The following is a 14,893-nucleotide window of genomic DNA, read 5'->3' on the forward strand; positions in this document are numbered from 1 at the left end:
TAAAAGTACTCTGTAAGCAGCAAAATATCAAAACATATCTCAAGACCACCTGTAGAGTTTGTTTTCTGACTAGGATTCAGGAAGAAGAGTATCAGGAGCCAAAATTCTCCTGTGCTCATTCTGATAAATGACTCTTCTCATACTTATATCTGAAATGTAGATCTATCACCCAATCTTTAATTTCTACAGTAAAAAAATACTTCATTTGTTATTTGCATTGAAGTTTTCCCTCTACCAGTAAGTCACACCCAGCTCTTTGAGCCAAACAAAGATAGTTTGTGCATAAAGTCACAGAGAAAAGACACAGAAACAATAGAAAAAATAGAGAGAGTATCAGAATGACAAATGGAAGCACTCAGACTAGATTTCATAGTTTAACTGCACATGGGCAGATTTGGGTCATGCAATTTCCAACAGTGAAACAGATGATGTTCTTCAAAAATAGTTCCCCAATAGTTGTATTCATCATTTACCATTAACTTTCAGGTTGTACTTTCTTTCTATGCTTCCAACTTCATTGGTGGCCACACAGATATACTCTCCATTATCAGAAGGGGAAACAGAAGCTATAATCAGCAGTGTCCCATCCTCCAGAATGGAAATTCCTGCTTCACTACCTGTCAGCTCTCTTCCATTACGCAGCCATTTGATGACAGGCTTTGGAATACCTAGCAAGAAGAAGGTGAAACTTCAAGAAATGCTTTGCTCAGAACAAACAGATGCAAACAATTCCCACTGCTTGCTGGAAGTCTTGCTGGCAAGGACAGTGAATGAGGAGGTCATGAGCTTTAAACTTAGAGGAAATCATACCATTACAGTATGATTAACAATAAACATCTTAGTTTTGAACTTTGTAACATCCTTGCTGGCTAACAATGACTTCTCACAGAACTGGCACCCACTGTGGTTATTTAAATCACTGTTAGTTTGAACATTTCCACATAAAGTATATATGGAAAATAGTGTGCAGATTGTACAATTGCCCCATAACAAGGAACACACAGAAGCTTGATTATTCTCAATGGTCACCAGGAAAATATACTTCTGTCAGTGTAGGCAGTAGAAATGACACCCACCTTTGGCTGGGCATGGAAATGCAACCCGTTGATTTGCCACTCTTTCCTGAAAGGGACTATTGTATGGAGGGTCCAGATCCTCGATTGTAGGAGACTCTAAAAGAAAATTAGATCCCCAAAAAAATTACTGGCCACTGCTCTTGAATGTAAGAATATGGTCTGGCAATACATAATGCTTCTCAGTGTCTCTCAGTCACACAATTCCAATAACCCCCTTTACGTTGACAAAAGTGTATAATAGAAGCAGTTGGTTTCAGCAAGAGTTTAGGAAGTGAGCAGTACAAAGAGGCTTTCAAGTGTTACTGAAACTGGTTCTGTCTAAAACCTGCTCTATGGGTTTTGAAGTCAGACAGTGTTTCTGCAAAATCCAAAACACACTATTTGAACTGCTTTTTCTCATACCACTTACCAGTATTATTCTATCCTTTGTTCTTGCATCTCATTTTAAACTTGTGTGCAGCCTGAGACTAGACAAGGAATATTATTTATAATTAAGTTACTGGCAGTTCTTTGTTGTATTTAACAAGTGGCTCTCAGCACCTCTAATCCAAAGGGATCAGAATGTTACTACAAAGAAAAAATAATTCCTGCTTAGTTTAAGTCACTCATACTATATTGATGTATGTCACCCATCCATTGAGGTGTTACACTACATATTTAAATTGGCACACTGACCACTGTTGCCCCATCACCATGTCAATAGCCTACTGAGTGAGTGAAGAGCTCAACTGCAGCTCACGCAAAATTCCAATTCCACTGAAAGCTGCAACAAGACTTTCAAGTTCAGAGACAGTCTCTGTTAATGTGAGATATCTCAACACATGAAGACAATATTTCAAAGAGGTTTTAATTACCTACTACAAAACCAGACCATAAGTAGCTTGTGCTACTTATGTAGTTGGTTTTTTTCATGAAAAAAACCCCAACAAACCAACATTTCTTCTGTGTTTCTTTTTCTTTTCTGCAAACTCTCCAAAGACTATTTACCTATTCTAGTTTCCCTTAATTAACAGCAGAACACAACAACTACAGCAGATTTGGATTCTGCATCCTGAAACAATCAACAGCCAAGAGCTCTGCCCTCCAAAACACAAACCAGAGAGCAGTGGCATGAAATGATCCTGACCAGCACAGGAGACAAGATTACAGCCCCAAGATAGATACCTTGAACTTGTACTGTTATCTCTGACGTGTCACTGCCCACTGCATTACTAGCAACACACTTGTAGATTCCAGCATCAGGAAGCTGGACACTGGTGATGCTGAGAGCCCCATCCAGGCTGTGGATGAACTGCCCACCATCCATTGGCACAGGACTCCTGCCTTTGAACCAGGTGGTTGTCGGAGGAGGGACCCCCTGGGCACTGCAGGGGATGTCGACTCTGTGCCCAGCTTGGACTTTCAAGACTCGAGGCCCACGCTGTATCTTTGGAGGAACTAAGGAAGACCAGTTTAGTCCACAGTAATGAGAAGAAAATTATGTACAAGTTCGTTGTTGAAAGAAGTAATTTTCCATTTTTGTCATTTTAGAAAATGTCCTCCTCTATTCACTGAAACCAAATTCCCTCACTCGGGCAACTAAGGAAGCAGATCTGCACATTCTCTATCACATAAGATGGACAACCCCTCACTGCTGAACTTATTTGAAGAAGCTACTTTTCAAATTCTACTGCATGACTTCCATAAAAGTAGTGTAATAATACTATAACAAGCACATTTGAAGAGCTATGAGTACTGGCTCTTCATAACACAAAGCAATTCAAAAGCTTTTATGACAAAGCTAATTATATTTTCCTTTTGACATTTTAATTTCCTTCCTCTAATCCCTGATCTTCATATACTTCCAAATAAAAGCTCAGACAAGGAGATAAAATATGACTGGAAGAGATTTTGCTGGTCCCAAAGAATAATATAAATCCAACATAACTCTTTGGCCAGTGTTTTTCTTTCTAAGGAGTGCTGACAATAAAAAAAAAAAACTTACAAAGAATGTCTGAAAGAATAACAAGCACCATTTTTCCAGACTCTGTTAATGTACAGTTACAGATAAACAAAGATATGCCCCGATACCAGACTTCTCTACACACAGAACCAGTCTGTTACAGCCACTGTCATTGAATTAACATAGCCTGAATGCTTCAGAGCTGCTGGGGGCAATCCCGGACATTCATGGTATGTGATCCACTTCCAAGACATGTCCTGGCAGTGGGCATTGGCAGCAGCACTTCCAAACTCCACATGAATCACAGGAGAACTATCTGTAGACCCACAATTACAACTGATCAGCCTCGTCTGGGCTGTGCCAGGCCATGGCTCCTGCACACCCTCTCCTCTGTACCTCCTGCCAGTGCTAGGGCACATGTGCCACAACCTGTGTTTGTCTGACACAGGCAAGGAGGAATAAATGAGAGAGCTAAGAACACCTGACATTGTGTAAGTGGGTAAGAGACTGTGGCTGGGGGCCCAGAATGGGGAAGCAGGAGAGACAAGGGAGTGAGATGATGTATGGTAAGGCAGACAGGGGACATGGGTCCTAACTTGAGCAAGTAGACACCTGTACGGCCAGGGAGCAGGTGGGCATGAGCACAGGGCACTGCTTTGGCCAGAGAAGTACAGCAAAATGGGTTAAGGCATCAGTTTGCAAAGGTGGGTACAACAGAACATCCATGCACACAGCTGTTTGCAAAACCAGGAGCCTATCCACAGGTGACACAGCTGAACACTGATTCCACTGCCACCTCAGCAGGCCTGCAAGAAAGCTTTGGCAGTCACTACTAGAACAGTTGGGATATGTAATTCCCAACAAGTTGGTAGAACTTGGTCAGATGGGGCACTGAGTAACCTGATCTAGGTGAAGGTAGCCCTGCTCACTGCATGGGTGTTGGACTAGATGAGCTTTAAAGGTCCCTTCCAGCCCAAACTATTCTGTGATGCAATGAACTTGACATCTCTTTCAGCTAACTATTCTCAGCCACTGTTTGCAAACTTCCTCCTGATAAACCTCTGGCACCAAGAACATCTGAGTGCGTTAGAACAAAAGTTTCCAGTTCCTAAAAAGTCCTCTGGCTGACTGAAGAAGAGTAAAAGGTCACACTGTGCTGTAATTCTTCCATGAATCAAAGGAAGATGAAAGGAAGGGGAGGGGGTGTGTGTATACATATATGTGCACATGTATGCAATATTTCCTTTTTCACATAATCAATACCAATTTACATATGAAGATAAGAAGACTTGAAAGAATATAGATCTATAGCATTTAATGTACATAAGGAAAAATATTTGAAAAGCTCTCTATGATGCTAAATTCCATGTGGAAACCTGTGGATGATTATCCTTTTAAGTTAAAACTTACCATGTACACTTAGCTTCACTGACTGAGTCACATTCCCAGCAATATTTGTGGCTACACAGATATACATTCCACTGTCTGAAACTTGTGTCTCACTGATCTTCATTGACCCTGAGGGTAGGAAAGTGTGTCTGGAAAAATAAGAAACAGATACACTGTACAAACATGTATTGAGAAGTGAATGACCTCTACTTAGACATTGCTCATGATTGCTATGAGCTAAAATAACACCAATTCACAGGGCACACTGTGCTGGGCTGTACTGAACCACTGCATTCAAAACACAGGAAATATCTAAAATAGGAGATCCAAATTGCAGAACTTGGTTCTATGTACTTACAGGACATATTAAAATTTGTCTTGGTTCTAGAAATGAAAAAAAAAAAAAAAATCAGGCAGTGAAATGGAGCTCTTCAACCTCCCATCACAAATTTTTGCTCAGTCTGGTCATCGGGGTCAGAAAGTTACACAACTTTTGGTAGTATTTCATCCTCACAGGAGAGGTGTTATGATTGCTAAAGATAGAAGGGGAGTTTCTGAAGAGTTCACCAGTTCTGATGTTTACAGAAACTGTCACTATTATTCACCACTAAATATTTAACTACATAGTATTGATCTGTACTGCAGCTCAGGTCGCAGGTTGGTAACATTAAAAGATACACTGGCCAGCTAAGCCCAACTCTTCTGATGCAGAAATTAAAAGCAAGAGAGATAGGGGGAAAAATGAGGAGGGAAGAAAACTACAGCTAAGAATTGACAGAAAGGAACTCAAATCTAGGCCTCAAGGTCACATACAGAATTTAGACCAAGTTGGTGGGAACTGGTGGTATCGTCTGTCTGCCTGTCTCTGGCGTGCTCTAATGCAGACAGTTATCATATGGGAACAAATGGAGTGTTTTGGGATTGCAATGGCCTGGGCAGATTAATGGAAAGAAAGTGAAGTGCTTTTCCTCTGGGCCACCCAAATCTGTCTGGTATTCTATTTCTCCCTCTGCTGCCCATATCTTTCCAAACTTTTTTTATTTATTTATTTTTAATAACCCCAAAAGATAGATTGCTGGGGCAACTTATCTTCCATTATTTTGTCCACTAATTACATTTGCTTCCTGATAAAAGTTTCTTCAATTCTGATTTCACTCTTTTGTTTACTGGTCACATTTCTAACATCATCTCTGGGTGGTCTCAAACAATTTTGTTTGGACTAATTCTTTAACTTTTGCTGACATCTGTAAACAATTTTATGGAATAGGCTGAGCTGGACTTCAGCTACTCTGGACAATTTGGATCTCTCCACAACAACCCTGAGCAAGTAGCCTAATTTATCAGTGTCTCTTGAGGTAAAATGAGGACAAGTAAGGCACCAAAAATGCAGATCTGTTAGTGTGTGCAATGTGCTCACAGGACAGGGCAGAAAATCTCAAGCGCAGATGACCGACAACCCATCACCTCTCTGTGCACAAGCCTCCTTCACCAAACAGGCTGGCCCAGCAGCTCTTGGCTGCAGGCTGGAATGTCTCTGAGTTGCAGATCTGGCCACAGGGGAAAGAGGTTCACCTTCTGGGGTGTGCAGTTCCTTAACTCAGCTCAGACAGTGGCTGATTCCTTCCACTTGGATCACTGAGGGGCTCTAGACTACAGGCAGAGCAATCACTACAGTGTGCATCTGGCCAGCATGACTGTTTCCTGGTTCATGGATACAGCTGTAGCCTTTACCCCTCTGGAGGTACCCTGAAGACTAGAAAGCACCAGCACAGCCTGTGACAGTACCTGGTGCTTCCCTGGGAACACACAGAGAATCATCACCTACTTGTTTCCTCTTTCATTTTGTCCCATACTGAAATAATAAGGAAGAACATCAGATTTGTGGCCCATGCTATATACAAGACAGTCCCTGACTCTTCATTCTGTAAGGCTGTCAACATTTTTATGAGCAGTTAGCTACGTTTTCACATGTTCAAAAATATCTGGACAGTTTTTGGATCCAAAACACTGAGAGCAACCAGCCCTTCTGAGCATTCCCAATCATTTATCATCATCTGTACTCTACTGGCAGCCCAGACTTCACATGAATCATAGACAATGCTCCCCTGAGCATAAATATGAAGTGCTTAAGAAAAGCAAAACAGTTTTAAAACATTTCTAATCAGACACAGTTTATGTGGGTCCCTGGGCACCCCTGCAGTACAAATAGAACAGGATCTCTTTTGTCAAGGCATAAACACGCACTGGAATGGAAGCTGCACAACAATGCATGGTCTTGGTATCCTTTGGGAAGAGACACAAGCTTAGGTTGGGAAAGAGGAGTTCCAAGACCTAGTAAAACAGAGTCCACATGCAGGACAGCTTAATACCTTTTAATTGATCCTGTGGCAATTAGAATCACATACCCTTCCAAAATCTTGAAAGCTTAGTCGTAATTTCACTTTTCTTTTGCTTTCATCAAACATAGTTACCTTGGAGAGAATGGAGATATGAGCTGCATTTCTTTGGCCCAGGTAATTATGGGGGGTGGCAAGCTCTTTACTTCACATGGAAGTGTGACATCTTCCCCTGCAATTACTGAGATCTCTATGGGTTTATCATATGCATTTCCTTGCTGGTCTCCAGGCCTGGATACTCTGGGTTTCACTATAACATGGAACATGTCAAGAAGCTGCAATGAATATGTATTTGCACAAAAGTAACACCATGCAATTTTACTTGTTTAAACATATCTTCTATTATCAGGTACATAACACTACAATCCCAGTTCTAAGGACATGTCTGCAGTAGATACACATCACTGTATTGCTGATGAGCAGTGCCTGTAGCTCAGGCACTGGCTGATGCCCTCATGCAACCCCACAAATACCAGCAAGCCTGCACTAGCTGCCCACAAAGCTGGATTACAACAGGTACGTGCAGTTCATGCACGTGTGAGCTCAGCATTGCACAGGGAATTCACAACCAACAACTGAACTATGTTACACTACAAGCTATAAAACCTTTGCAAAGAAAGGAGCCACCTACATCAATTTTTTGACAATAATGGGAGACAGTAGGAAACTTTAGGAATGATGGAATTAAGGAATCTTCATTTTCCTACCAACAGAAAACTATTTGTATACAAATACTTCCTATCTGTATATGAAATAAGGATAAGCCCAAGATCCTAGTCCAAGAAGCCAAGAAAAACAGGTATCAGGAGGTTTTAAGAGAATTAGAGTGGCTGAAGGATAGGCCTTTCAGTATCAGCCATTTGTAATACTGCCTGGGATGTGGATCTAGTGAGCTAGGGCAAAGTCAAAAGCACTATGAAAAGATTAGTTTAAATCCTGTTTGCATAGTGAGTATCCTAATTTACAATCCACCTGAGTGGGTTGTGTAGTCTCAATTAGAAGTCAATGGGGAAGACAGACCACAACCCTGGATGTGACTGTAGCTGCTACCTACCATAGACAGTCAGCTGGATGTGACTGTAGCTGCTACCTACCATAGACAGTCAGCTGGATGTGACTGTAGCTGCTACCTACCATAGACAGTCAGCTGGACTTTCCGTGTAGCATAACCAGCAGCATTTGTTGCAGTGCACACATATTCCCCAGTCTCTTCACCTCCTGGTGAAACTACATACAGACTTCCATCAGACCCTGCTGAAAATTTCACATTGCTGGGAAGAATCACTTCTCCTTTCTGTGGAAAGAAATTAAAAAAAAAAAAAAAAAGAGTCCACAGTGCCTGAATCTTCTAAAATAAAACAAATTACTATCATTCCATTCAATGTAAGCTAAAGCTTACAGAGATAGAATTAAATCTAATGAAACAAACAAATGAAAAAACTATGAAAAGAATTTTTAAATGTCAGTTCCTGTAGCATCTCCCTTAGCTTACCCCATTGCTGTGACCCATTCATATGAAAACCACTGTATTTTTAATATAACTCTGGGTCAGATTTTTCACTGTGCAATTTTTCATTGTGCAATATGCTCCAAGCTCTTTCATGCAGTTCTGTAGAGCAAGCAATTTGCAGGCAGTCTGACTAAACTGAGCACTGTTTTAATTTACATTACAGTACTACTTCTATTGTTTATGGCTGAGATGGACAAAATATTTTGAATTAAGAAGCCTGGCCCCAAAATTCCATCCATACAAATAAACTAACTTTTCACACTCCTTGAGTTTCACTGTCTAAGCAGTAAGAACAGCAGAAGCACAGGGATTCTCTTGCAGAAAACTTGCTACTTTTTAGAGACCCCAATTAAAAAAGAAATTAAGATTTCAACCGAGTTAAACTTGACACTGATTTCTGAAGTCAAAACACCTTGTCAAGGACATGACTGAAAAGCGACAGATGGTTAACCCCACTCAGAATGCCATTACTAGACACACTTTCCTGGAGGGAAAAAAGAGTCACCTGAATGTAAGATTCCAAAATGAAAGTGAACTTTCAACCTGTGGCAGCTTGCCTATTCTGAAAGTATTGACTCCTAACAGGAAAATGAACAATTTCTAAGATGTTCAAAGGAAAACAATACAGCCATAACCAAAGCCCTTCCAAAGAACAGAACACTGATCTACAGCAGGACTATGGCCAGAAAGCACTGCTCTAAGAAACAAAAGATACAATCCAGACTTCCAGGTCTCTCACACCTGAGGCTTTTGGTGGCAATTCTTGCATGCAGCTTTTATGACAACTAAATGATGTGTTCAATTAATCTTTCATCATGAACTGCTCAAAGGTAAGAAATTACCTTGGACCAGACAATAGATGGCTTAGGAACTCCACTTGCTTTGCATGGTAATGTTACTGGGATTCCTTCAATGGTGCTGAATATCTGCTGTCCATGCTGAATAACAGGCAGAACTAAAACCAAAGACAAATATTAAACACATGCAGAAGTCAGATTTCAAACAGCACAACCGTTACAATAAAATCCTTCTATTCAATTACTACTTCATATAGGCAGCAGGGCTTGGGAATCTTCAGCCTCCTTACTGCATCCTACCAATGAGCTTCCCCTCTGCTCTGCAAGGGCTCGTGACAGAATAAACACCTGCTCATGACAAAGCATGTCAGCCACGGGTCGACCATTGCATCAGGTACACAGAGTTCTAAGCTACCTACAGGTATTTCAATGAGCTGGTTGCAATCACTTAAAGTCTCGGTTACAATATCCTTCCATGACATTTTAGGCCAAGCTTCCCAAAACGATATTGTACATAATTCAACTTACACAGCACCTTTCATGAAAATGGGCTCTGCACTTTTGGATCTCAATCAATTTCCATTTTGAACAGAGCAGATATAAGAGTGATGAACTGATCACACTCCAAGCTTATTTAATCTTTGTTATAAATGCTACAACGTTCTGCTAACTGCAGTGATGGTTTCTGCAGGGACTGACTGTTAGACAAACACAAAAATATTTGATCACTTCACAAAATCAACAGCAAAAGATAACAAGAACCCCAGTTCCTCTACTTAACTGAGCTGGTTTTGAATTAAGAACAGAAAAAAATTATCAGATGTAAGGCAACAATACCAAAAAGCAGATCCTTCTAAAAACATACAAATATATTCCTTTCTGTTCTCAAGTACTGAAATATTTCAAAGACTAGTGTTAACATGCAAGTCCTTATTAGACACCATGTACTTGCCTGTATTACAAAATAATAGCTATTCTTAACATAAAAGGATGTTCCTGTATCTTCAGTGAAGCTTAAAATATATCTCCCATGACTAATGTAACATGAGAAAATTTCAGGCAGTAAATCATCAAGTGGCTGTGATCCCACAGAGTTAATCCAAGTGTCTTCAGCTGAAATACAAATGGGTTACCACAATGCTAACACTTTGTATTGCTGACAGTGTCGTTTTTGGTATGTTTTAATTAAAGACAGAGCAATGGGTGTGGTGAAGACATTTTGCCAGACTCACAATTAACTTTATTTCTAATTCTCCAATGACTTGTGTTTCCATTTATCAGTTAGTAAACTCAAGACAGTGCTTTTCATGGTTTTCCAGCAAACTTCCAGTTGCATCTGTTTTGTTAGTGCAACATGACTGCACAGCCCAACCTTTTTTAAGATGTTGAAAATCAGGATCTTTTATGATCACAACATGGTGCTCTTTTCATTTTATTTTAAAGGCAGTCTCAATGGCTCAGTTCTTTCCTGCACAGTGGATCCACTTTTCCACCGCGTTACTTCACGAAGCACCATCGCTACAGAAGCGGAACTCTGAGAAGCCAGTACAACTGCAACCAACAGGCTCCGGGCAGAGCTGCTGCTAGTAGGAAATGCACAAAGGCAACATGCCAGCCTTCCTTACCATACACATTGACAGTAGTAGTCTTGTTGCTTGTCCCAGCCACGTTACTTGCCATGCAGGTGTAGTCACCCCCATCCTGCAGCCGAACCCTCTCGAGGTGCAGGCTCCCGTCACCGCGGACGTTCAGGTAGGGGTTGGGGACCAGCTGGAAGAGCGGTGGAACGGGTCCGTGAAGAACATACTTGAGGATGATACTTGCTTTGCAACGCAGCACAGCCTTGCTTGACAATTTCACATTCTTAAAACTCTATATTCTTGGAGAGTTTTTACCTTCCCTCTTTCATAAGAAGCTAATTTTAAGTAAGAGATTTTGTAGCTCCTCGTATTTACTGCTGGAGCGAGATTAGGATCCACGACACAGCCCTGCTCTGCCACTGTACCTTCCAAATGCCACTTGTGCTTATAGTCCTGCACTGAAGCAAACCCAAACTTAGCTGAACTACTTCACTGCATTTTTAATTGCTTATTCCAGTAACCCAATATAATCATAATGACCTTCTAACTTGCCTTATCCACCAAGTAGAGCAGCTCTGAAGTGTGCCATTGTGAAAGGTAAGAAAAGTTGTAGCTTTCACAAGAGTGATGTTTTAGAAGTAAGGCACCCTACAGTAGCAACACCAACAAAAAGAATCAGTGAGCTCAGCAACACAGACTTGCCTTAAGTCAGGCTGTCAGAATGCACAACTGTTCCAGTCACGCTGTGCTCAGAACAAGCTGCATTCTTCTCTAAATAGAACTTAGACCAAGGCCTTCCTTGGAGCGTTGCTTTTGCCACAAGCTTACAATTACAGGAAACTAGCACTACTACACAGAGGAATTAGCAACTCAACAAGGAGGATCTTGCCAGTATTTCTCACAGAAGTTACAGCCTGTGCTACTTGCGCTTGTGTGGTGGGCTGCAGAAAAGTCCCATGATTCCCAGCAACTGAGAAACTGAGCAGAAAACTCTAGCAAGCAAAGGATCGAGTAGTGCCAGGGTTCTGCTTGGTGATAATACATTTTAAAAACTGCTATAACTTTTTAATTACAGCTAATTACAGAAAGGACTTTAGGAAGAAACTAGCAAGACAAAAAGCAGAGCTTCGTAGGGATGTTCAAGTCAGTAATTTGGCTCCTAGTAAAGAAATGAACTTCACCCAGACAATCTAACCCAGGCATGATGTCCACACCAGCCTCCTGTCTGCAGGAGTCACAAATTAGCAATGGTAAACTCTGAAGGGGGAAAGAAAACACACTCTTTCATGCTCTGAGCAGAGCACCAGTAGGAAAGGAGTAGATGGTACAGGGATTCTGACATTTATGACATCAGCAACAGTAACAGTAATGATGTCAAAAAAGCCTAATCTACAGAACTTCTCTGATATCTTTATTTCTAAGAAATCAGGAAAAAGAAATGCTTCTCAGTTACCAGTGTTTAATTCCCAGCACTTTTGTCATTCTGGTAGGTAAATTCCACTAGCATTCCTATATTCAAGGCTGAAATTAAAGAGCCAACCAGAATGCACAAAACTGCTTTGAAAGTAAGTAAAAGAGAAGATAAAAGGACAATTCACAAATACGTTGGTTCCAAGTTCTTTTCTGGAGCTTCACACCCCCACTGCCATCTGCTGCTCCTTCACCTGTGCTTCAGAGTTAACCATTTCCTAGCATGGTGAGTGACCAGTGAGGCATAACAAGATGCCTCACTTCCACAGTTTGAACAGCAATAAGCCATCATTCCTCAGGGGAATGGACATACTCTGAACAACAGCCTGAAGAAACTCGGAAGCAGCTACTGCCTTCCAGATCGGGCCAACTGGCTGCTCCTGGGGAGGCAGCAGCTCCTGCCCAGTGGTGTCTGTCTGCCCCAGTTCACCTCCATGACACCAGAGCATTGTTTCCAGTGACCAGTCCAATCTCAGGAGGCATTTCTATTTGTAAGCACAAAATCTATCAGTATATTTGTACAACTTCTGTAAATAAAACCATTATTGGGGTTTGACATGTCAGTTGTAGATTTTCACTGCCAATAAATCTTACAGGAAACAAAACAGCCTTACCACCATACTGTTTTTAATCCACCTCCGGTCTGGAATGGGGTTCCCAGCAAGCAGAACACAGGGCAAAGTAAGCTGCTGCCCCTCAATTACATTGGCTGTGGCTGGACTTATTCCAATCAGAGGTGTCACTTGAAGAGAAGAAAGAATTAGGAAAAAAAAAATATTAGGGATTTTCATATACTCATGTAAAATATTAAACCTGAAATTTAATTATCAGTCCTGTCACTAATGCTACTTGCAGCAGCATCAGACAAAGGTCTCCCTGTGTTAAGTATTATACAAATTTAGAGCAAGAAACATTTCCTACAATGAAAACTATATTATTTAAATAGGAAGGAAAAAAAAGACTAAAAAAAAGAAGTCGCTGTCAACAAACAGCATGAGAGTTCCAAGATACTTTATTTTACAATTAAAAAAAAAACAACACAGACAAAGAGGTGGGGTGTTCTGGTATCTGAAACGTCAACAAAGCAGGCAGGCAACAGACAGAAAGAAAAGAAGGTGTGAGGCAGCACAGGAAAGAAAAGGAAGCTGGAGAAATACACATACAGTGATTCTAAGGCTAAGGAATGGCAGTAAATGGAAGACACTGTCCAGGAGAAATCTGATACAATCCAGCACTTCCCTGAAAATCACAGTGATGTACCATTTTGCCTTGCTTGGGCAAAATACCAAAGAAGAAAATAGCAGGTTTGATGAGGACAAAAAATAAGTGGTCATTTCCTTTGGGCATAAAATGTTAAGAGATTGGAATAGTGGTCAACAGCCCAGCAGAAGAGAGTCTGTAAAGCCTCTTCTGTAGAAAGCTAACAGAAAGCACTTCTGTGCACATGCTTTGTAAATTAATTATAAATAATGGGGATTAAATAACACTTTTAAATAGGTAAAACATGTCTATCCAACACTGCCAGCAGTACAGATCCTCACCACATGTTTTAAGTTAACAAATGGTTTCTTTGATGGCAGATGGACTCCATTCTCATCCCCTCATAAATGTATACATTCCATAGCATTATTTTTCCTTTTATTGCCAATTGTCCAACTGAGATAATAAACAATTCCTTAATAGCACAGCCATTGTCCAAGCTAGACATTTACTGTCTTCTTGGACCACTAAGATTCCATTCCAGTTATATCAACACGCTGACCTAAGCAAGTTCATTGCTGCTTTTTCATTTGTTTTTAAGATGAATTAAATGGCAGAAACTCCATCATTATGGTGATTTGTCATTCCTTAGTAAATGTACTTAGAAATAAGAAGCAGAAGACAGGATAAATCACTTTTTAAGGTCCATGTTATGAAGTGTCGATGGAACTAATTCAAATTCATGTAGCCAGTGAACAGACAAGGTACTAACATGCTAAATTCACTGACATAAATTACAACAGTCCATGCAAATGTCTTCTGTTTCAGCCTGTGTGGATGACTAGATATGTGTAAATCCAGTTGTAGATAAAAGCACAGAGATATGTCACCATGTATGCACATAACCCCACCACCACCACCCCTGACCATTGCCTCCTCCAGAACACTCCAGGTGCTGAAAGGCTTTCCTGTCTGCCAGTGCTTCCCAGTCTTCCCTTTCACTGTGGGTTCTGACATTACCCAGCCTTACCCAGTCCAGTCACTGTGACTGTGGCTGGCCGGGACTGAATCCTTCCAAACTGGTTCTCAGCCTCACAGATGTAAGTTCCTTCATCACTGACCCACAAACCTGGAGGGGGTAAAGAAGAGGAGATCAGATTGCAGGATCTGAATTAATACTGAAAAGTTTGCAATACATGGATATCCTACCCTCTTCTCTTTCAGTTTAAAATATTCAGTTTTGGCTAGATCATTCCTTAACATCTGCCACCAAGTACAGAAGCAATGACTATATAGGAGCCTTTGAGTAAAAAAGCAGTGCATACATACATGTGATACTTCTCATCACTTTATATTGCATACCCTGTAACACAGTATGCACTGATGTGCATAATATAGGGCAGTACACTGTAAACCCACATACACTATCACGTAGTGGATTTACTATGAAATACTGCTGACTACATGCAGCAACATGTCTGTGTGTGGACACACATGTAGTAGTACATAACACACAAGTTACTGCCCTTCACC

General features: G+C 40.8%; 1 protein-coding gene across 1 annotated transcript in view; it reads right to left on the reverse strand.

Moving 5' to 3' along the window:
- Positions 1 to 14,893, reverse strand: part of HMCN1 (hemicentin 1) — a 189,408-nt gene that overhangs the window by 92,373 nt on the left and 82,142 nt on the right. The window contains exons 17-26 of the mRNA XM_051625140.1: positions 14,391 to 14,489; positions 12,775 to 12,902; positions 10,736 to 10,880; positions 9,156 to 9,268; positions 7,938 to 8,097; positions 6,879 to 7,053; positions 4,429 to 4,556; positions 2,241 to 2,513; positions 1,077 to 1,172; positions 474 to 668 (exon numbers count right to left, since the gene is read on the reverse strand). Of these exons, the coding sequence (XP_051481100.1) occupies positions 474 to 668; positions 1,077 to 1,172; positions 2,241 to 2,513; positions 4,429 to 4,556; positions 6,879 to 7,053; positions 7,938 to 8,097; positions 9,156 to 9,268; positions 10,736 to 10,880; positions 12,775 to 12,902; positions 14,391 to 14,489 (1,512 nt within the window). The remainder of the gene's footprint in view (positions 1 to 473; positions 669 to 1,076; positions 1,173 to 2,240; positions 2,514 to 4,428; positions 4,557 to 6,878; positions 7,054 to 7,937; positions 8,098 to 9,155; positions 9,269 to 10,735; positions 10,881 to 12,774; positions 12,903 to 14,390; positions 14,490 to 14,893) is intronic.

This window comes from Apus apus, chromosome 7, assembly GCF_020740795.1.
Source record: "Apus apus isolate bApuApu2 chromosome 7, bApuApu2.pri.cur, whole genome shotgun sequence".
In the NCBI taxonomy this organism is placed as follows: Eukaryota; Metazoa; Chordata; class Aves; order Apodiformes; family Apodidae; genus Apus; species Apus apus.